Here is a 24,567-nt window from a genome sequence, read left to right on the forward strand (position 1 = left end):
ATAGCTAGTGGGAAGCAGCCGCATAGCACAGAGAGATCAGCTCGGTGCCTTGTGTCCACGTAGAGGGGTGGGATAGGGAGGGTGGGAGGGAGATGGAAGAGGGAGGAGATATGGGGATATATGTATATGTATAGCTGATTCACTTTGTTATAAAGGAGCAACTAACACACCATTGTAAAGCAATTATACGCCAATAAAGATGTTAAAAAAAAAAAAAGACTTTTTAGCAGCAGCAGCACCTGATGAGGCTTACTTGTTAGGAAACCAGTTTGGTAGCAGTGTGGATATTTGGATAGGGGGAGGTAAGCAAGCATGGAAGAATCATTCCTTCATCCAATAAATTTTATTAAGGGCCTAATATGTACTAGGCAACGTGCTAGATGCGAAAGATATAGTGAGAACAAGGTAGTTATTGTCCTTGCTCTCCTGGAGCTTATAAAGAATCTGGAGAGGGCTTCCCTGGTGGCACAGTGGTTGAGAGTCTGCCTGCCAATGCAGGGGACACGGGCTCGAGCCCTGGTCTGGGAAGATCCCACATGCCACGGAGCAACTGGGCCCGTGAGCCACAGCTACTGAGCCTGTGCGTCTGGAGCCCGTGCTCCGCAGCAAGAGAAGCCGCGGTAGTGAGAGGCCCGCGCACCGCGATGAAGAGTGGCCCCCGCTCGCTGCAACTGGAGAAAGCCCTCGCACAGAAACGAAGACCCAACACAGCCAAAAATAAATAAACAAATTAAAAAAAAAAAAAGAATCTGGAGAATCAAAAATTAAACAAATAATGATGGAAGTACTACATTACAAATGTGATCATGCCAGAAAGCAGAAGTAGAGGATGCCTTTAGAATATGTCATTGGGAGACCTAATAAAGTCAAGGCGGGTGGTGGTCAAAAAGTCTATCCTGAGGAAGTGACATGTGGTTGAGAGCTGAAGGATGGTAAGGCTGGGTGTAGAACTGGACACGTTTTAGAAAACGAAAGAAAAGCCCTTTGGAGAGTTCTCTGGTGGTCCAGGGGTGAGGACTTGGCACTTTCATGGCTGTGGACCGGGTTCAGCCCCTGGCTGGGGAACTAAGATCCTGCAAGCCATGTGACATGGCCAAAAAAAACCCCAAAAGCCCTTGGATTGAATTGTCTGGAGCAAGGAGAGAGGGGTGGTGGCTGGAGATAACACTGGGAGACCTTGCAGACCATGTTAAAGATACTAGGCTTTGAATCAAGAGCCCTGGAAAGCCTTTGAATGATTTTAATAAGTTCAGGAGTAAGATAATCAAGTTTTCAATTTAAGAAAAATCACTGAGGCTGCTGAATGGAGAATGATTTCATGTGAACGTGTATAAAGCTGGTGAGGATGTGGCTCACCAGAGCGCCTCTTGGGATTGGAAATGTAACCTGGTGTAACCACTTCAGAAACACTGTACAGCTTCTTATGTAGTTAAGAATGAACTTATTCTGTGATTCAGTATTTCTATTCCTAGCTGTTTATCCAAGAGAGATAGAAACATATGTCTACTGTCCACAAAAAAAGAAAAAAGAAAGAAAAAAAAAAGACTTGTACAAGAATTCAGCTTTATTCATAGCAGCTTTATTCATAATAACCTCAAACTGGAAACAAGTGTCAATCAACAGGAGGATGGTAAACAAACCGTGGTACATTCATTTAATGGGGTAATTCTCAGTAACAAAAAGGAATGAACTTCTGACACATGCAACAATATGAATGACTAGGATATATTCAGCAAGAGAAGTTAGGCACAAAAGTATACATATACGCATACTATATGACTCCATCTATATGAAGTTCCAGAACAGACAGTACTAACCCATGGTGATATAAATCAGAAAAGTGGTTTCTTGGTGTCAGGTGTGTGTTGGGGGCCAGGGGCGGGGGGGAATCAGGTGAGTGATGAAAAGGGGCTCAAGGGAATTTTCAGGGCTGACCAAGTGTTCTATATAGTGATTTTGGTTACACTGATTTTGGTATTTATTTTGACAAATAACTACACGGGTGTATTTATTTGTCAAAACTCATCAATTTTTTTTTACTTCAAATGTGTGCATTTTATTGTATGTAAACTATACCACAACAAAAAAGAGAGGGGAAGAAAAGTGAATCGATGGCGTTTTCAGGGTATAGCATGGGGGCTGGCAGTGGAGAAATAGGGGAAGGGAAAAATAAGAGAAGTTTGGAAACAAAGTAACAGTGATACATTAGATGAGTGGGAGGGAAGAGTCAAAATTGACTCAGGTTTCTGGCTGGGGCAGCTTAGTGCGGGGTATTACTGCTGCTTGGGGGAAATTGTCTCTTTGGGGACAGGTTTGTGTGTGGTGGGGGGAATGGGACAGAGAAGGAATAAGGCTAAATTCTTTAATTTTTTATTTTATTTTATTTTATTTTTGGCTGCATTGGGTTTTCCTTGCTGCGCGTGGGCTTTCTCTAGTTGCCGCGAGCGGGGCTACTCTTTGTTGCGGTTCGCGGGCTTCTCATTGTGGTGGCTTCTCGTGTTGCAGAGCACGGGTTCTAGGTGCGCGGGCTTCAGAAGTTGCAGCACACAGGCTCGGTAGTTGTGGCTCACGGGCTCTAGAGCGCAGGCTCAGTAGTTGTGGCGCACAAGGTTAGTTACTCCGCGGTATGTGGGATCTTCCCGGACCAGGGCTCGAAACCGTGTCCCCTGCATTGGCAGGTGGATTCTTAACCACTGCGCCAGCAGGGAAGTCCAGAATAAGGCTAAATTCTGACACATCAATCTGAGAAGCATCATTTGTCCCCATTATAGTACCCTTAATCCTGTTAATCGTGCCTTGCTAGGTTGTCACTGGAGTAGCATTCCTCTGCTCTTTCCTCAATCCACAGCAATGGTTCTCCATAGAGTAATATTTCACCTCCACTCCTCAGAGGGGTGGGGGAAAGTGCTGAAGGGGTTTGGCTTGTCACAAAGAGGTGGGATTCAGTGGAGAGGGGCTGGACAGGGACAGTCCCACAAAATGTGGGACCTCCCGACCCCGGACATTCTCATGAGTGAAAGCATGTTTATAATTATCCGAGGACCTAACTCTTTACTTTTTTCAGTGTTACTATACACTTAAATTTTCAGTAATTCAATGTTCCCCTAAATTGAAAGAGAATTGTTCTCTAGTTGTTCAGAACTTGACTGAGAGTTGTTCTGTCTTCCAGATAAATTACATCTCCAGCATCACTACAGTTCTTGGTGTATGAGTAGTTATTTCAGCACTGCTGCATTTGTAGGAGTGATTCAACACATAGGTGCCAGAATCTGCCTACTTTACTGAGTCTTCCAGTGTAGACCATTACTGAGTATTTACATAGTGAAAGACATTTTAGTTTATTTACTTTTCTTTGACTTTATTTCAGATATGTCATTTTATGTGATTTTAAAATTATATGTTAGGTAGCTTATACTATCTATGATGATCATTTAGGGATAGAAAGGGTGGTGTTACAAAATATTTCTTATCAAAGGGAGCTGCGGGGTCTAATTCAGTTGAGAAAAACAGATCTACAATGTAGTGGTTAGTGATCCAGGCTCGGAAGCCAAATTGCTTGATTTTTACCCCTTATTATTTAGGTGACTCTGGGCAAGTTAATTATCCTCATCTGTAAAATGGGGATAACATCATTGGGCTGTGTGAGGACAATGATAATGATCAGTTAATATTTTTAAAGCACTTAGAACAATGCATAATTGGCATGTATTAAGTACCAAATAGATTTTAGTTAAATAAAATAACTGTACTCTTTCCAGGAAATCTCATTTGTGTTCATGTTTTCAATATCCATTTATACATTATTGTGAAAATTTTTCTAAATTTAAAAATATTTTGAGTGAGTTTTGTCTAAATATATATATATATATTTCACGATGGTATTTGGTAGAGACTTGGGAGAAAAAATAATCCTTTCAAGTACATCATTTTTCAAGTATTAGGCTAGTCATTTACCCTTCTTAGATAAGGAAGAGAGGGTTGAAGAATACTTAAGCTCTGGTAACCTCAGAAACCAAAGGAACAAAAAACCCAAGGAAGAAAGACAAATGGAGAAGAGATCTTATTTACGTTTAATTTTGTACAGCCCCTGTTTCTTACTATGCTCACTAAGAAGAAGCAAGAAGCTTCCTGAGATAGTTACAGATTCTTCCAGAGCTATTCCATAAAAAGCTATGGTAGGAAAGTCATTTAATGTTATATACAAATTCTCAAACTGGAAACTTCAACCATAAGGCATGCAACATATTATAATTTCACTTAATCTAGAGAATATGCTTGTTGTAGGAAATGGCATTTGCTTACTTAAACCAGCTATGTTAGTGAAACCCATTACTCTGTAAAAACCTTGTTTCTGGTTTTGTCCCTAATTGTTTATACAAGTAAGTAAAAATGGTGGCACCAGTGGATTTAAAGCTAAATACAATACGAAGCCTGTTTTCATCCACAATAAGGACCCACAGTTTAAGCCTCCAGCCTGAGACCCTTCCTCTGCTGTTCCCTAGGTGCTGGGTTGGCTGCCCCTTATCTCTCAGCTCTCAGATGAAGCTTTACATTTTCAAAGAAACCTTCTTTGACCACACAATCTATGTAATGTTCCTTTGTTTCATGCTTAGCACAACATTTCTTTCCTTCTGTGCACTTGTCATAGTTTATAATTATACACTTTATAGTTTGCTTTAAAAAGAAAAAATCTGTCTGCCTCTTAAGACTTAATGCACAGGAGTAGTTGCTCCTGTATTGCTGAGAACTGGGCCCTAGCACGGTACTTAGCACATGTATTTGTTGCCCAGACAGACTGGCATTTTAGCATTCTGGGGTACACAGGTGAGATATGGGCTAAAAATATGAATTTGAGAGTCATCTACATTTAAATAGTATTTAAATACAAGAGAAAGGATGGAATTACTCATCCCAAGGAGGAAGTTGAGAGACAGAGAGGGGGAAGAGTCTGGAACAAAGCCTTGGGGTTCTCCAACATTTCTTTGGTACAAAGCAAGAGATGATGGCAAAGGATACAAAAACAAGAAATGGCTAGAGAGGTAAAAACAAACCCAGGAGAATATGCTGCCAAGACATTCTGGAAAAGAAGCTCTCTTAAGAAGGCAGGACTGGTCAGCTGTGGCAAATACCGATAAGAAGTAAATCAGGGGCTTCCCTGGTGGCGCAGTGGTTAAGAATCTGCCTGCCAATGCAGGGGACATGGGTTCCAGCCCTGGTCCAGGAAGATCCCACATGCCGCGGAGCAACTAAGCCCATGTGCTGCAACTACTGAGCCTGCAAGCTGCACCTACTGAAGCCCACGTGCCTAGAGCCCGTGCTCCGCAACAAGAGAAGCCACCGCAATGAGAAGCCTGCGCACCACAATGAAGAGTAGCCCCCACTCGCCACAACTAGAGAAAGCCCGTGTGCAGCAATGAAGACCCAAGGCAGCCAAAAAAAAAAAAAAAGAAGTAAATCAAGAGCAGGATAGAAATGTTACTATTGAGTTTGAGAGCTTCAAGGTCATTTCTGACTTTGATAAGAGCTATTTGGGGGGAGGAGTGGGGATGTCAGGTTAGAGTGGGCTGGGAAAGGAGGTGAGCAACTGGAAGCAGCTGGTATAGAACACCTTTTCAAGAAGTTTTTCTGGGAAAGAGAGAAAAAAAAAGAAAAGAAATGAAGCTGGAGAGGAATGAGGCATCCATGGAGTTGTTTTTTGTTTTGTTTGCATTTTTTTCTTATTGTGGAAGTTACTAGAATATGTTTGTATGATGATGGGAAATATTCAATAGAGAGACTAATTATTAATAAAGAGAAAGAATAATAAGAGAAGACCCCTTAGTAGGCTTCTTTTCTTTTTTCTTTTTCTTTTTTTTTGGCCACACCATGCAGCATGTGGAACTTCCCCAACCAGGGATTGAACCCATGGCCCCCTGTATTGGAAGCATGGAGTCTTAACCACTGGACCACCAGGGAAGTCCAGTAGGTTTCTGATAAGGAATCAGTGCTGGTTTTCTGTTGTCATTCTTCTTTGACCTACCCCTATGCACCAAGTTTAAGATATAATCAAAAAGTGATTAGCATGACTTCATAATGCAGCCCTGGAGAAGTCATATGTGATTGTGTCAAACCACTCTGAAAAGATCTTCAAGAAATTATATCTTCTCAGCTTCCCTGGAGCTGAGAATTAGTTCCAGGGTTTCTCAACCTTGGGTGCTATTGGTATTTTGGTTCAGATACTCTCACGCTGGGGGGGAGTGGGGCTGTGCTGTGCACTGTAGGATGTTTAGCAGAATCCCTGGCCTCTACCCACTAGGTACCAGTAGCATCCAGTTGTGACCATCAGAAACCAGAAATTGCTAAATCTTTGTGTGAGGGTTAGGGAGCCAAATTGCCCCAAATGAGAATCAATGATTTATTCAAACCTAAGAAAGTCTAATTTTTTTAAAAAAATCAGTTAATCTTAACAGCTGTGTAAATGTTGATAAATATTACATTGCTTTATGCTCTTGTGGAAAACTATTCACAAACCTGGTATGAAAGCATACTGTTCTATATATACATGTTCATTTTTTTAACTCCTAAAGAAATGCTGTAATGTAATTTTTAATGCTTTAAGTAGAAAGAACAATAAAAGAAAACAAACCCAAATATATGCATGGATGAATCAAACTTAGGGATATGGCAAGAAAAGGAAAGTCACTAGCATTTATTTGGTGCCCCCTACATTTTACATTTTGTAAACCAGATTTAAAAAAAAATTTTTTTTTACATGCTCATTGTATAAAAATGAAAAAAAAAAAGCCAGATACATTAAGAGAAGGAAATCAAAAACTTAACTATATCATCAGTTAACATTTGTGTACATATGCTTTAGGACTTTCTGTGCATCCATTCATTCCTTTATTCATTAACTTATTACCCATCTCCCTGAGAGAGGACAGGAACTGGACAGTCAAGGGAGGTTTTGTTTTCTTTTTAATGGGAGAGATTTGGGCATGTTTTAAAGGCAATGAAAGGATCAAAGCCAGTAGAAAGAGGAAAATGGGATGATCCGTAAAGTGAGGTTCCTGAGAAGGAATGGATTGCAAGCACAGAGTTGGAATCATCTTTAGGGGGAAGAAAGCGTTGTGAGGGACTTCCCTGGTGGCGCAGTGGTTAAGAATCCGCCTGCCAATGCAGGGGACATGGGTTTGAGCACTGGTCCGGGAAGATCCCACATGCTGCAGAGCAACTAAGCCCATGCGCCACAACTACTGAGCCTGCGTGCCATAACTACTGAAGCTCATGTGACTAGAGCCCGTGCTCTGCAACAAGAGAAGCCACTACAATGAGAAGCCCGCACACGGTAACGAAGAGCAGCCCCCGCTCTCAGCAACTAGAGAAAGCCCATGCAGCTACGAAGATCCAATGCAGCCAAAAATAAAGAAAGAAAAGAAAAAAAAGAAAAAGCGTTTTGAGAGGATGGAAAGAATACACACATACGCACAGGAATATATGTATCTTATTGTATATACAGGTATGTATATTGCTGTATCTACCCGTAGGTATGTATCTTGTATCTACATGTAGGTATATATTTTTACTTTATGTACACATATGTATCTTACTGTCTTCATATATAAGTATCTTACTGTATCTACCTGCTTTCACAGTGTGAGCTACTTAAGAACTTGCTTTTTTACTTATTCTATTGTAACCATTTTCCGCTGTGCCATTACTCTTCCTCTCCAGCATTTTTATAGTATCCTAACGCATGCAGTAGTTCAGTTTTTTTTTTAATAGATCTTTATTGGAGTATAATTGCTTCACAATACTGTGTTTCTGTTGCACAACAAAGCAAATCAGCCATATGCATACACATGTCCCCATATCCCCTCTCTCTTGAGCCTCCCTCCCATCCTCTTTATCCCACCCCTCTAGGTCATGGCAAAGCGAGGAGACGATCTCCCTGTGCTATGCTGCTGCTTCCCAGCAGCGAACTATTTCACATTCGGTAGTGTATATATGTCGATGCTACTCTCACTTCACCCCAGCTTCGCCTTCCCACCCCATGTCCTCAAGTCCATTTTCTATGTCTACCTCTTTAATCCTGAACTAGGTTCATCGGTACCATTTTTGTTTTTAAGATACCATATATATGCGTTGGCATACGATATTTGTTTTTCTCTGACTCACTCTGTATGACAGACGCTAGGTCCATCCACCTCACTACAAATAACTCAATTTCATTTCTTTTTATGGCTGAGCAATATTCCAGTGTATGTATGTGCCACATTTTCTTTATCCATTCATCTGTCGATGGACATTTAGGTTGGTTCCATGTCCTGGCTATTGTAAACAGTGCTGCAATGAACAACCACTATGGAGAACAGTATGGAGGTTCCTTAAAAAACTAAAAATAGAACTACCATATGACCCAGCAATCCCACTACTGGGCATATACCCTGAGAAAACCATAATTCAAAAAGAGACATTTACCACAAAGTTCATTGCAGCACTATTTACAGGAGTTCAGTTTTTAAAACCACGTCGTAATGTTGGACATTTTGGCCGTTCACAATTTTTCACCACCATCAACGCAGGACTTAATATCACGACGGTGACATTATCTGTAGCTATCTAGGATTATTTTTTGAACAGAAGTTCATGCAAGTGGAATTGCTGAGTCAAATGGTCTGCCAAATTCGAAGGATAAAAATCGCTTTTAAACCTCACTGTCATCCTCAGGTATGCATTCTTATCTGAGGAGGAAACAGAGAAGCAGAGAGGTTAAATAATTGGCCCAAGGTCAAAAATAATTAGAAGTGGCGGATTTCAAAAGCAGCGCGGGATCATCATGCTGCGGCTGGGGTAGAATTTGCGGTTTAGGCGATTTTTTTTTTTTTTCTGGTGTGTTTTGGTGGGGGAGGGGCCGGGCAGCAGGGAAGGAAACTTGTGTCGCAGCAAAGAAGGAGGAGGAGAGGGACTCAAGTCAGAATCCGAGGCGGCCGTGCCAAGAAAGGCTGGGCTCGGAGTTCGGCGAGGCCCCCTGCCGCTGTGCGGGGCGCCTCGGAGGCTGTGACCCCCCACCCCCCATCCCCCCAGGGAGGTCCAGCCGGGGGCCGCGCCGCGCCGGGGCGGTTGCCAAGGGCCTACCCCGTCTGCGGCTCTAGTTGCTAGGACCTCCATCTTGAGGCCGGTGGCCGCGGCACCCCCGGAAGGGGTTGCCGAGTGGGGCATTCACTTCCGGTTTGGGGCCTGCAGCGGCGGCGGTGGCGGTGGCGGCGGCGGCGGCGGCGGCGGCAGCGGGTCGGTGTAGAAAATGGCGCTGGTGCAGCGGCTCGGGCCTCTCCCCGCGGCGCTACGGAGGGCTTGAGGCTCGCGAGCCTCACTCGCCGCGCCCCACTTGCTCGTGCACTTTACACACATGAGGTGAGCGGGGCGGGGGCCTCCCTCCGGGCGGGAGGAGCCTCGGGCGCTGCCGCAGGGCCCGCGACCGCGGGCTGCAGCGGCGGCGCCGGGCGTCCCCGAGACCTCGGGCCTCGGCGCGAGGGAAGCCGGCTGCGCTGCTGCGGAGGCCGGACGGGAGGCCCGGAGGGGCCGCGCTGCGCCGCTGGGGCCGGGCCGGGGGCTGCGGCTCGCCCGCGCCGCCTGACCGCAGTCGGGGTTGCAGCCCCGCAGCTTTGTGAGCCCCCACGGGCTCCCCTCCCCCTTCCCCTCCCCCTCCGGCTCCGGCGCGAGCCTCTGCCGCAGCAGCTCCGTTTTCATGCGCATCTCTCTCTCTCTCTCCCTTTTTCTTTTCTGTTCCAGAGAATTGGAAGCTAAAGCTACCAAAGACGTAGAAAGAAATCTTAGCAGGTAAGATGGGCGAGCTTACCGCCTCTCGACCTATTAATCTTGTATTTCCACTCTGGCTCGCCCTTGCTGGGTTTAGAAGTTACCCGGTGTCATTTTCTTTTGCACGCAGGGAGCAGACACGGAGAAGAGGCCGGAGGGAATACTGGATGGAGGGATTGCGGGGAGATGCGTAATTACGCGTGTGTTCCTTTCTTTGGGGGGCGGGGGGAACCACAGCGAAAAGCAATTCTTGTAAACTTAGTTAAAGCATTCTCACCCTTTTAGAATTTAATTAGGGGACTTGTGCATTAATTACTATTGTAAATGGTTGCAGGCATTGTGTTACTCATGATTGAGGCGGCCCTTATGGCGGGCTGTCAAACTGTTTTGGCTTCCCCGTTATTACTTTGTAACTCAAATTGTTGCCTTTATAAAAAGATACTATGTGTTCGCAGTTTTTTTCGACACATTGTAGTCAGGCGGATTCTGTTGCACTGGAAACAGTTTTGCCCTTGAACTTTACCAAGCATAAGCTGCGTTTTGTTTTTTTTTGAAAATACATTTTTATCTACGTTCGGTGTGTGCTCTTTTTATCAGCTGGTAAAATAATTAAAAATCTGTTCCCAGTAAGTGGTTCTCATTCCTCTTGGACCTGAGTGCTTTTGCACTGGTAATTTAAATCATCACCACAAAGGGGTTTTTTGGTTTTTTTAAACGATGCCTTTATGGAAATGTTGAGCTTTATTGAGCTGTAATTGCTTAAGCATCAGGGCATTGCACCGTATTTAACTCTTTTTCACATTCATTTTCTGTCTTACAGTCTTTTCCTTTCTTATTCGCCGTTTTCTTTTGCATCGTATTGGGACACTCAGAGAAACTTCTAGATAAACCTAATCAGTGAGCAGCTTTCTTTCACTTGAACAGAATAAAATAAAATTTCTCTGTCTCAGATCTTAATGTAGTTTGTGCTTGGTGATTGTAAGTTTTATGCTTATGTTGAGGTTCTTAACATTCACAGTTCAAATCATCTGAATATTTTTCAGCATATAGAATAATTTCAAGCTGCTAGTCTTTTGAGTTTTATAGATATTAATTTGTTAAAGTGATCATTAAAGAATCTGTTCAGTCGGTGAAGGATGGACGTCATCGTCTTACCAAATAAGAGATTTTCTGTTATTCAAAATAATTACAGGATCATTTAAAGGAAATTAAACCCGATGTCACTGACTAAATAACTGTTGGATATTTAAATAAGTTTTGTCAAAAGCTATTAAAGAAATGTTAAGATATGAAACCGTTAAATAAAACAGGTTGAGTTTTTAAGGTGTAATTTCAGAAAGGAGCTTGGAGGTGTCAGTCTCTCTTTCTGTTTTTGCTTTGTCAGGTAACTATATCAGTGTAATTCCTATGGAGGTTTTCTGGGACTATAAATTAAAAATGGTCTCTACCACAGGTATAATTTTTATATGCTATTACAGTTGGATAGAACTTGGAGTCGCTGTATCAGCTATGTATCAGAGTCTGAATCCCAGCTTTGGCACTTACAATATGACCTTGACTCTTGGCAAATCACTTAGCCTCTCTGTTCCTAATCTATAAAACAAGAGGTTTGGGCCAGCTAGTTGCTAAGGTCTGTTAGGTCCCTAGGGTTTTATAAAAAGGAATCAAGTGTTGTCCCTGGCCACAGAGAGCATGTGCAATCTAGGAGGAGGACTGTCATGGGTACATAAATAACTAATACAAGGTAGATGATGTAAGAGTCAAAAGAAGATACCATTCCATTCATATACTTAAGGCTCTTCAGTTGGTCAGAAGAAATGAAAAGGAAAAACAACAGGGCACTGTGTACTAAGGACCCTGTGAGAGGGGAACATTTCCTAAAGGTTAAAAGTTTCCTGAGGAGGGAGAGAGATGATTAGGGGGGTAAATGCTTCCTTTCAACTCCATCCTTAGCTCTGTGCTTCCTTTTTCACAAATAAGGAGAGTATATCTTTACCCATTTGTGCTCTCCCCAGGAAGGCATTATCCTATATTCATTCAGTAAACATTTCTTGAGCATCTTATATGTTCCAAATGGAAGACTAGGCACTAGGGAAGGGAAGAATGGAAGTAGCTGAATTTATTGAATGTTTTTTCTGTCTGCCTGGCACACTTTTCTGAAGGTCTTATATTGACTCATCTGATCCTGGAACACTGTGAGGTAGGTACTTTTACTGTTCCTGTTTTATAGGTGAAGACTTTGATGTACAGAGAGGTTAAGTAGCTTTCAGGAGGCCACACCACTGGTATGCTTTGGACTGTATTGTGTTGCTTCACAAGAGGCATGGTTCTTCACCTTGAAAAATTTGAAAAAATCTTTGGGGAGGCACAACCCACACATATAAGCAACACTTCTAGATCAGAATTTCTCAACCTGGGCACTGTTGACATTTTGACCAGATCATTTATTATTGTGAATTCTGCCCTGTGCATTGTGGGATGTTCAGCAGCATCTACCAGAAATACTCAGATGTGACAATCAAAAATGTCTTCAGCTACTGCCAGAGGTCCCCTGGAGGGCAAAATCACCCACACTGTTGTAGATCTTCATGTTTCACGAAGATAACCAAACATTTGGATTTTTAACGTTAAATCTTTAAATGTTAGATATGTTTTAATACCGCAGAACTCCAAATTCCCATTGTGTAGACCCCGTGTTTGGAAACTCTAGTCTCTGAATGAATGACAAAGTTATATTGCCATTCTCCTTTCCCTTTGCTGAACTGCAAACCCTCAAGACAGCATGCCAGGTAGCCCGTGCCAGTTAAACAAAATTGGCACAATAGATAAGTTTAGTTGCCCACACGAGGTAAACTATCTTAATTTACTGTTGGCCATTAAAATTGTCACTTTTTGTTGGTATCCTGGGCATTCAAAAGAGAACTGTAATGTCTAGATCTGCGAGATTGCTATTGGAACTAAATTTTAAAGAATGGAATCAGTTTTGAAAGGCAGAGAAAAAGGCAATGTAGGAACAACAGCAGAAATGAAGGCACAAAATCCAGAAAGTATAGGGAATTTTGAAATAGCAGTAAGTAGTTCAGTTGGAGTGGCATATAAGGGTGGGGGCAGGTGTAGAGTTTCTTGAATATCAGGTTGAGGACTTTTTGCATAAATCTTACATTGTGGGAAGCTACTAGGTGCTTTTAGGTAGAGTGGTGATAGGATAGAAAAATGATAACTAGTGATCTGGGCAAGAGGTGTGATGAAGACCTGAATTAAAATGGTAGTAGAAAAGAGGGGAGAGTGTGAGATACTGAAAATGTGGAATCTGGGGTTTAGCAGCTACTTAGTCTGTGATTAGTTGTCTAAATGCACGGGGTCTCTATCTTGGCTGAATGGGAGATTGACCCAGCCTCTGAACAGAATAGATGTGAGAACAGAAATAGGAGTTTGGAGAGAGAAGATGGTAAGTTACAGTTTATAGTTGTAAAAAATCTCTTGTAACTCAACTTATCTAACTTAAAATATATATATATATATATATATATATATATATATATATCCATCCAAAGTGATAGAATCATTGAATATTTAGATTTAGACTATGATCCCAGCCAACATTCTTATCCCTTCATTTTACAGATGAGAAAGCTATGGTCAAGGTTATAGTCTCTAACAAGTGACAGAGCTGGGATTCAAACAGGCCTTTTTGACTCTCACTATAGGGTTCTTAAAGCTAGGCAGTGTTTTATATTGCACAATAGAAGAAAGATAACTTTGGTTTCTCCTTTTTTTTCTGAAAATGTGAGAACAATTCCCTCAATATATTTCATGACCATTTTACTAATTTACTATAATGTAGGGTGTGTTGTCTAAAGTAGAACTACATGCTTCATGTTATGCTGATTTTTTTTCTCCCTAAACCAACCATTAAACGCCATCATTTAAGAGAAGTCGTTAAAGATGCTATGTACCGTATAATGTAGCATCTAAATTGGAACGTTTTTATCTGAGACACCTTTACTTGGGACATGCTAAATAAGAAAAGACTAGGGACAGCAGGAGTAAACCAGGGCATTAGGTCTTCCTAGATAAGGTGGACCCTGCTCTTGGAATTCACCAAACTTTATCCGGAAAAAAAAAAAAAAAAAATCACCTTATGATTTTGTTAAGCTTTTCTGTTGCTTTCCTGTGATGTAGTTTGTAGGCCAGCAATTTCATATTAGTAGGTTTCTTTCTAGCTTTATTTGGTAGCTATGTGGTATATCAATTGGTAGAATAAATGAATCACAAACTGTAAGCTTAATTTTAAAATGTGTAACAGCCCTCTGGAAATTTTAAATATAAACATCATTAAAAAATCTGAGTACCATTCTGTAACTCTTGGGAGTTTTGGCATTTGAAGTAAGTGTGCAAGTATAAAATACAGTCCTTTACAGTTCTGTTTTATGACAACCTCAGAAGTATTGCCCATAATTGGAAAGACTAAAATAGATATGGCTGTATATATTCTTGTCAGACTGACTTATGACGTCTCTCACTCAAAATCAAGAAAATGTCCTCTCATTTACAAAATTAAAAAAATCATTCTAATCTTCAGCAAAGTAGCAAGAATAGTTCAGTGAACACCTGTATCTCCACCTAGGTTTACCAGTTACTAATATTTTGCTAAATTTGTTTTATCATAAATGCCCTCTCACCCCTAAATAAGACAACATGTATCTTCCAAGAACAAGGGCATTCTACATAACAGCAATCAAATTATCACAGTCGGGGAAGTTTAACTTTGTTACAGTACTATTTGGTCCATGTTCAAATTTTCCCAGTTGTCCTAATAATGTCTTTTATTTTTTATTTATTTATGGACATTTTTTTGGGGGGGTCGGGTAGCTATTTAATTTTTTTTTTAATTTATTTTATTTTTGGCTGCGTTGGGTCTTGGTTGTTGCGCGCAGGCTTTCTTTAGTTGGGGCGAGCTGGGGCTACTCTTCGTTTTGGTGCGCAGGCTTCTCATCACGGTGGCTTCTCTCGTTGCGGAGCACGGGCTCTAGGCGCGCAGGCTTCAGTAGTTTTGGCTCACGGGCTTAGTTGCTCTGCAGCATGTGGGATCTTCCCGGACCAGGGCTCGAACCCGTGTCTCCTGCATTGGCAGGCGGATTCTTAACCACTGCGCCACCAGGAAAACCCCTAATAGTATCTTTTAAAATGTAGTTTGTTCTTTTCTCTCAGTTCCTTAATCCAGGGTTGCATTTAGTCATCTGTAATTTCCTTCCATCAGGAGCAGATCCTTATGCATTTCTGCCCCTTTCATGACATGGACATTTTGGAATAGTCCAGACAAGTTGTTTTTGCAGGCTTCCATTTGGATTTGTCTGGTTGTTTCTGTATGATTAGATTCAGGTTAAACCTTTTTGGCAGGAATATCACATAGGTGACGTGTTTGTTCTTAGTGCATCACATCAGGCTGTCTCCCTGACCCCTTTGAAGGAAATTAGCTAAAAGTTTGCCCAGTACTTTTACCTTTACACTAGCTCAGTGTTTCTTCCATTTTAGGATATGCCAAACAATTAGTTGAAACTGAGGTATAATTTTAAATAGTTGAGGTTACAGTAATTACAATCTTTTTTAAATTGGCCAACTATAATGATTGCAGCTTTTTGAAGGGTTATTCTGAAGGTAGTTCTTCTATTGTTAGACATAAAAGTTGCGTGTTTTTGGCTTTCACCAGTAGTAAACTGAACCCTGGTAAGAAAATGAAACATAGGACTGGGCTTGTGATATGCATTCTTCAGAAGAATACCCCAATGAAATTAGAGTGGCATTGTGCCACCAGAACAGGGTTTCTCATCCTGGATTCCACAGAGGGACCACAGGTGGTATGAGGTAGTTTGAAAAACTGAATGTGTGCTTTAAAAAAAAAAGAAAAAGATGATCCTCAGCATTTATCAGATTTCAAAGGCTCATGGCTCCCCAAATATTAAGAAACATTGTGTTATAGGGAGGATGTTAGAGGAGCTGAATAATGTCAGTAAAAGGGAGATTTTAAGATTTAAAAGAGAGAAAGTAAAATTCGACTAAGGCATAGGTTCTCTAAAAAAAAACAAACCCAAAAGACCAACAACATGAAAATACAGTTGTCCCTCAGTATCTGAGGGGGATTGGTTCCAGAACCCGCACCCCAGCCCATAGCAAAATCCAAGGATGCTTGAATCCCTTATATAAAGTGGTATAGTATTTGCATATAACCTGTACACATTCTCCTGTGTACTTTAAATCATCTTTAGTTTACTTATAATACCTGATACAATGTAAATACTATGTAAATAGTTGTAAATACAATGTAAATGTTATGTAAACAGTTGCCCATGTATGGCAAATTCAGGTTATGCTTTTTGGAACTTTCTGGAATTTTTTTTGATCCTTGGTTGATTGAATCTGTGGATTTGGAACCTGGGATATGGAGGGCCAACTGTATAGTTTAAATGTCATATTAAGGTGGTCTTATTTTTAAAATGAATTGCATACTCTGTGTGAGCTGGTTATGAAGCAGAAATCCTAACATTTCTACTCTTGTAACTAGGGAAAAGCATTTTGAATTTTAGGCAGTAGTATGTTGTGTGACCATGACTCAGCTGACTTCCCGTTTCAGATGGAATGTTCAAAACAGATTGAAACTTGGTTAAGGAATTTTATACTTTGAACCTTACAAGATATTTTCTGCAAACAGCAATTGATTGGATTTTGTATAATAACAAACAAGATTAAACCAAGTCACTTGTTTTGCTATTCTTACTAGTGGTTTTGAGTCAGCCAGCATTTATTGAACAGCTTGCTGCAGTGATATTGAATATTTTTATAATTTTGACATCTGTGTTTTGTTGACTTGGGTCCCTTCTTTCTCTTATTCTTTTGGAGTATCCCCCTAAAACACAAGGAAATAGTGCTGTGTGGTGTGAAATATGCACTAATTTAAAATGTATTTTTAAGCATTACTTTGATAATTGACCATACAAAGGCTGTCAGAGAAATATGTTTTACTTAATATTCTTCTTGTGAATCCCTAGGTGATGTGAGGCATATAAGTGAGAATCTTACCATGTAAAAATAGAAAGGGACATAAAATGTGCATTCTCTACACTGCTGCAAGTTAATCATGCTCAAGCCACAGTTCTGAGCCTGTCACTCACTATTTCTTAGAAACCTCTGCTGCCTCCCTAGTGACTCTGGAATTGAAGACCAAACTCTTATCTGTGCTAAGCTTATCTGTTTAGCTTTATCCCTTCTACCTTTTGCCCTGTCCTCAGTTCCTCCTTCTCTGAATGTCTCCTTCAATTTCTCCCTCAATTTTTTTTTCTAACAGCTTTATTGAGATTAAATTCACATACCATAAAGTTCACTCTTTTAAAGTACATGATTCAGTGGTTTCGTATATTTACAGAATTGTGCAATCATCACAACTACCTAATTCCAGAACATTTTTTTATACCCCCCCCCCAAAAAAAAACCCATACCTGTTAGCAATCACTCCCCATTCACTCCATCCCCTGGCAACCACTAATCTATACTCTGTATGGATTTGCCTATTCTGGACATTTCATATAAATAGAATCGTATAATATGTGGCCTTTTGTCTTGCTTGTTTCACTTAGCATGTTTTCACAGTTCATACATGTTGTATCACATACTTAATTCTTTTTATGGGCAAAAAACATTCCACTGTATAGCTGTACCACATTTTGTTTATCCATTCCTCAGTTGATGGGCATTAAGGTTGCTTTCACTTTTGGGCTATTATGAATAGTGATACTGTGAACATTCGTGTGCAAGTGTTTGTGTGGACATACATTTTCAGTTCTCTTGGGTATATACTTTGGGGTGGAATTGCTGGGCATATGGTAATTCTATGTTTAACTTTTTGAGGAACTGCCAAACTATTTCCAAAGCATCTGCACCCATTTTACATTTTCACCAGTGGTGTATGAGTATTCCATTTTCTCCACATCCTCACCCATACTTGTTATTGTTCTTTCTGATTATAGTCATTTTAGTGGATGTGAAGTGGTATCTTACTGTGGTTTTGATTTGCATTTCCCTAATGACTGATACTGCTGAGCGTCCTTTCACGTGCTTACTGGCCATTTGTGTATTTGATTTGGAGAAATGTCTATTCAAATCCTCTGCCCATTTTACATTTGGTTATATTTTTAGTGTTGAGTTGTAAAAGTTCTTTATATGTTCTAGATACAAGTCCTTTATTAGATACATGATTTACAAATATTTTCTTCTATTCTGTGGGTTGCCTTTTCACTTTCTTGATGTCCTTTGAAGCACAAAAATTTAAAATTTTGGTATGGCCAATTTGCTGTCTTAACCATTTTTGAGTGTACATTTCAGTGAAATTAAGCACATTCACAATGTTGTGCAACTGTCACTACCAGTGACTCTTCTTCTTGCAAAACTGAGACTCTGTACCTATTAAACAATAACTCCGCATTCTCTCCTCCCCTCTACCCTTGGGAACCACCATTCTACTTTCTGTCTCTATGAATTTGTTATAGGAACCTCTCTTGAGTGGTTCCTAGAACCACTCGTAATATTTGTCCTTTTGTCACTGGCTTATTTCACTTAGCATAACATTCTCAAGGTTCATACATGTTTTAGCACATTAGCCAATTGATTTTTGTATGTTGATCCTGTATCCTGCAGCTGTGCTGAACTCTGTGTGTGTGTGTGTGTGTGTGTGTATTCCTTAGGACTTGTATATATATAGGACCATATTAACTGTGAATAAAGAAAAGTTTTATAATTTCCTTTCCAATCTTGATGCCTTTTATTTCTTTTTCTTGCCTAATTTTCCTGACTAGAACCTATAGTAAAATGTTGAATAGGAATGGCAAGAGTGAACATCCCTGTCTTGTTTCTAATCTTAGAGGAAGAGCATTCAGTCTTAACCATTAAGTATAATGTGAACTGTGGGCTTTCTGTAGATGGCCTTTATCAGATTAAGGAAGTTTCCTTCTATTCCTAGTTTGAATGTTTTTGTCTTGTCATGAAAGGGTGTTGGATTTTGTCAAATGCTTTTTCTGTGTCTATTGAGATCATGTTGGTTTATCCTTTGTTCTATTAATGTTGTATTACATTGATTTTCATATGTTAAACCAACTTTGCATTCCTGGGATAAATCCCCCTTGGGCAAGGCATATAGTCCTTATTATATGTTGCTAGATTCAATTTATTAGTCTTCTGTTAAGGATTTTTGAGTCTGTGGTCACAAGGGTTATTGATCTGTAGTTTTCCTTTCTTGTGATATCTTTGTCTTTTGGTACTGGGTATGGTCTGGTTTGGAATCTAGAATCTGGGGTCTTGAGCTGTTTGGTTTGGCATCTACCTCATTCTGCATTGTGCATTAATAATTGTTTTTACATATCCAGTTCCATTTTTTCTTTTTAATTTTTTCCCACTTTATTAAGGTATGATTAACAAAATCAATTCCATTTTCTTTTTCCCCCCAGCAGTTAGTGCATTGCCCCTGTATGTGTGTGTGTGTTTTATTGAGATATAATTGACATCTAACTTTGTGCAAGTTTAAGGTGTACAGCTTGCTGATTTGAAATATTTATATGCGTGTTTACCCTTGAACAACATGGGTTTGAACTGTGTGGATTTTTATATGTGGATTTTTTTTTTTCCACTAAATACATATTACAGTACTACACAATCTGTGGTTGGTTGAATCGGTAGATGTGGAACTGTGGGTTTGGAGGGCCAACTGTAAAGTTATATGCAGATTTTTGACTGCATGTGATTAGTGCCTCTAACCCCTGCATTGTTCAAGGGTCTACAGTATTCCAATATGATTACCACTGAAGCATTAGCTAACACCTCTATCATGTCACATAATTATCATTTCTTTTTTGTGGTGAGAACATTTAAAATCCAGTCTCTGAGCAACTTTGAAGCATATACCATAGTATTGTTGACTATAATCACTATTCTGTTCATTAGATTTCCAGAACTTATTCCCCTTAGTTTCAGGAGTTGCAGGTTTGTACTATTTAACAACATCTCCTCAATTCTCCTATCCCCCAGCCCCTGCTAACTGCAAGTTCAGGTTTTTTAGAGTCCACATATAAGTGATAATCATATAGTATTTGTCCTTCTCTGTCTGACTTACTTTACTCATCATAATGCCCTTAAGGTTCGTCCATGTTGTTGCAAATGGCAGAATTTTCTTCTTTCTCGAGGCTGAATATTATTCCTTTGTATGTGTATACAACACCTTCTTCATTCATTGATGGACACTTAGGTTGTTTCTATATCTTGTGAATAATGCTGCAGTAAACATGGGAGTGCAGATATCTTTTTGATATCCTGTTTTCATTTCTCTTGGATATATACCCAGGAGTGGGATTGCTGGGCCATTAGTAGTTGTATTTTTAGTTTTTTAAGGAACCTCCATACTGTTTTCCATAGTGGCTGCACAAAGGTTCCCTTTTCTGCATGTCCTCACCAACACGTGTTACACTTGTTACCTCTTGTCTTCTTGATGACAGCCATTCTAAGAGGTGTGTCAATTCCGTTTTCTACCGTATCCTCTCCTTTCTTTGGTCGCAGTCTTCTTTGTGTCCTAATGTTAGTTTAGTGCCATATTTTGTACCTAATTTCTTGTAGCTAATGTTTAGTGTACACTTATGTGCATCTCTTAAGCACTTCCTCTGCATTACCTAATTTAATCTTCACAACAACCCTCTCAGGGAGGTGCAGTTTAAGACCTCTTATAAACGAGGAGATGGAGGCTTTAGAGAAATTAAACAAGTTGCTTACACAAGTCGGTAGTGGAGTTGAGATTTAAGCCCACACCTCTTTGGGATCAGAGCCAGAGCTCTTAACCTCATGCTGTGCTGCCCAGGAAATGCTTGTTTGAATAGATTGGATTTAAACTGGTCCTTAAAGAAGTAGAATGTGGGTAGAAGAAAGAGTGACAGGAGTGCATGTGTGGTGGTGGATGGGGTTAGAGTTAGTAACAGCAGGGAAGAAGGAATTGGTATTAAATTGGAGTACTAACATAAGTAGAACTGGTTTTTGTCCCCAGAACAGTAATTAGTTCTATTTGGAAGAGTGAGATTAACATCTGAAATAATTAGAAAATGAGCATTGTTTAATCAGAGGTCAAGGGTGAGTTCTGTATGAGTTGGAAAGAATTATGAAGGAACTAGTAATTGTTAAGCCTCAAAAGAGGAGCAGATTTAGGAGAGTAGTTTAGCAAACCAGATTTGGGGTCAGCCTTTACCATTGTCTTATACTATACAGGTCACTTAGAGCTTCCAATCCTTGGTTTCTTTTAGTGTCAAATGGGAATAACATAAATTCTGTGTTTTGGCGTTGTGGGTTCAAAATGGATGATCTCTTCAGAGCACCTTGTAAACTGTACAGTGCTCCTGTTACTACGGTGGGGGGTTCCAGTTCTTTTAAAATTCTAATATCACTATCCTCGACCTGAGCTTTTTATTTGAAAGTAATTTCAGTCTGAGAGAAATTTTACAAGAATAGACAAAAAATTCCTGAATAGCCTCCATCTATGTTCCTCAAATGGTGATATTTAACCACCTTTGCTTTCTCATTCTCTTTTACATGCATACTGGGTTTTTTCCTGAACCATTTAAGAGTAACTTAGAGACATGATGTCCCTTTACCCCTAAAAACTTATTTATTTCCTAACATACTCAGCCATAAAAAAAGAATGAAATAATGCCATTTGCAGCAACATGGGTGGACCTATGTTGCTGCAAACATAGGTTATCATACTAAGTGAAGTAAGTCAGAGAAAGACAAACATTATATGATATCGCTTATATATGTAATCTAAAAAAATAATACACATCAACTCATTTACAAAACAAACAGACTCAGACATAGAAAACAAACCTATGGTTACTGAAGGGGAGGGGAGGGAGGGATAAATTAGGGATTTGGGATTAGCAGATACACACTACTATATATAAAATAAACAACAAGGACCTGCTGTATAGCACAGGGAACTATATTCAATATCTTATAGTAACCTTTAATGGAAAAGAATCTGAAAAAGAATGTGTGTGTGTGTGTTTGTGTATAAACTGAATCACTGCTGGACACCTGAAACATTGTAAATCAACTATATTTCAATTTAAAAATAAAATAAATATTTCCTAAATTCAAAGACATTTTCTTAGTAACTACAGTGCCATTATCAAAATTGGAAAAGTATTATTCAGTACAGTCTTAATAGCAAATCTGCACATCTTACTCAAATTTTGCCAGTTGTCTTAGTAATACCTTTTAGAGCAAATTTAAAAAAAACAAAACTTCTTTCTGGTCAGAGATTCGATCTAGGAATACAGGCTGCATTTAGTTTTCAAGTTTGTTTAGTCACCTGTATTCTCGAACAGTTTCTCAGTCTGTCTTTGTTTTTGAAGACCTTTTTATTTTTTAAAGAGTACAGGTTAGTTATTTGGTAGAATGTCCCTCAATCTATATTTGTCTGATGTTTCCTCTTGATTAGATTTACATTATGTGTTTTTGGCAGGAATAGCACAGGGCTGATGTTGTTTTGCTTAGTGCCTCACATAAGGAGGTGCATCATGTCCATTCATCTCATTGTTGGCGATGGTAACTTACACTATTTGGGTAAGTTGAATACCAACTACTTGGTATATGTCAGGTTTCACCACTGTAAAGTTAGTACTTTCTCTTTGTAATTAATAATTATATTGTTGGGAGTACTTTGAGACTATGTAAATATATTATTTCTCATCAAGATTCTTGCCTGAGTCAATGGATTGCTAAATAGTGATTTTCTAAGTCCATTATTTTTGCTACATTAGTTGACATTCTACTGTATGATCTGTCCCTTTACCCTGTTAATTCATCCATTCATTCATTTATTCATATCAGTAGGGACGCATGGATTCTTCATTTATTCAGTGGGTTGTAATCCTTTACTAGCATTATTTTATTGCTTAGTTTATGAGGCCAGTAGAAGCCCCCTTCAAGCTCAGTCTCCTACTTTTTGAGGAGATCCAGACTGTATCATCTGTATCTTCACTGCTATCTCATCATATCCTATTTTCTTATTTTCTCTTCATTCTTAAGAGGAAGATATGCTGACTTCACTACCACCTATGCTTCACTACCTGCCTATGCTTTATGGTTCAAAATCAAATGCTATCTAGAAATACAGTGTTGCTGCCACCCTGTCTTTTGTCCTCTTTTCTCCACATATTTCTATCACAAATAGGTATTTTTATTAGTTTCTGTATGTGTGTGCTTCTAGAATTCCTTTACGCAAATACAAGCATATGGGGGATATATATTCCTATCTCTTCCCCACTTTTAACACAAAAGATAGTATACTGAACCTTAGTGTTTTCCCCAGTTAACTATATACCTTTCAGATCCTTTCATATCAGAATATGGAGGCCTTCCTTATCTGTTTTACAGCAGCGTAGTTATTCCATTTTATGGATGTATCAATTTTATTTGACTACTTTAGCATTTGCAGGTATGAACTACCTGTGACTGTAAACAAGCTTCTCTTGTGTTACCCCATTTATTATCACCTTCTCTGATACCTTTATTCCTTAACCCCTTTTCTACTTCCAAGTAAGTACTAGTCTTCCTTATTTTAAAAAAAAAACTTCAGTTTTATCCTGTTTTTTTTTTTTCATATCATGGCTAAATTTTTGAAAATCTGATCACTCTTAACCTCTCTTGCAGCAGTTTGGTTTCCATCTTTACTATCTAGTGAAATTATAGCTTTGAAGGTTAACAGTGACTTCCTGTTGTGTGGTGCTAGACTGGCTTTGGTGATTAATTTAGGCATAGGAGGACAAGAAGGAGGAAAAAAGAGGCTGACAAGCAGATAGGAAAAGGGAAGCAGGAAGGCTGGGAGAATACAGAATAAAGTGTAAGGGAAAAAGTAGGTGAACATTTTTTGGCAGAAGATGTGAAATTATTTTCAAAACTAGCTTGTAACATACAGTTGGCTTCTGTGTGAAGGTGAGCTAGCTGACTTATGGTAAGTTGTGACTGATAGGCTAGTTGGGCCCTGTGGAAAGTAACCCCCTATTTTCTATTATCATTTCTTTTTTTTTTTTTTCCTTTTTAAAATTAATTAATTAATTTATTTTTGGCTGTGTTGGGTCTTCGTTTCTGTGCGAGGGCTCTCTCTAGTTGTGGCAAGCGGGGGCCACTCTTCATCGCGGTGCGCGGGCCTCTCACTGTCGCGGCCTCTCTTGTTGCAGAGCACAGGCTCCAGGCGCGGAGGCTCAGTATTCGTGGCTCACGGGCCTAGTTGCTCCGTGGCATGTGGGATCTTCCCGGACCAGGGCTCGAACCCGTGTCCCCTGCATTGGCAGGCAGACTCTCAACCACTGCGCCACCAGGGAAGCCCCTCTATTATCATTTCTAACAGCAGCGCCTCCATTTAAAAATTTTCGCTTTCTACAGTCTGGAGTTGTCATTAACCTGTCTCTCTTCTGTCATTCTTATTAATATTGTCAACTATTCCAATTTCTTGTGATTATCTTGGATTTATTCTTTGCTATTCATTTCCACTTGCCACCACCATGGTTCAGGACATAGCACTTTTACTTGGATTACTGCAACAGTCTTCTCACCCTATTTAGCAAATTTATTTCCTACTTTTACCCAGTGCTTTTCCTCCCTTTTCTATCCCAGTCAACACTGGCCCCTGAAATTGCCATGCTAACAGGTCTCCATGCTTTGCTGGTGTCCATGCCCTTTTGT

The 24,567-nt window shown here is 39.9% G+C and overlaps 2 protein-coding genes across 12 annotated transcripts in view; one reads left to right on the forward strand and one right to left on the reverse strand.

The window, feature by feature from the left end:
- Positions 1 to 24,567, reverse strand: part of ZKSCAN2 (zinc finger with KRAB and SCAN domains 2) — a 502,693-nt gene that overhangs the window by 101,884 nt on the left and 376,242 nt on the right. The window lies entirely within an intron of this gene.
- The window catches only part of TNRC6A (trinucleotide repeat containing adaptor 6A), a 105,539-nt gene continuing 81,350 nt past the window's right edge, over positions 379 to 24,567 (forward strand). For 2 of the 11 annotated variants that reach the window (XM_082362375.1, XM_082362372.1), the window contains exons 1-3: positions 379 to 9,393; positions 9,772 to 9,819; positions 9,929 to 9,988. In XM_082362375.1, the coding sequence (XP_082218501.1) occupies positions 9,389 to 9,393; positions 9,772 to 9,819; positions 9,929 to 9,988 (113 nt within the window). In that variant the 5' untranslated portion in view covers positions 379 to 9,388. Of the gene's footprint in view, positions 9,394 to 9,771; positions 9,820 to 9,928; positions 9,999 to 24,567 lie in introns of those variants that run through there. The other 9 variants (XM_082362369.1, XM_082362376.1, XM_082362370.1 and 6 more) reach the window with 9 other exon arrangements.

The sequence above is a fragment of the Balaenoptera borealis genome, assembly GCF_965194805.1.
Source record: "Balaenoptera borealis genome assembly, chromosome: 16".
NCBI lineage: Eukaryota > Metazoa > Chordata > Mammalia > Artiodactyla > Balaenopteridae > Balaenoptera > Balaenoptera borealis.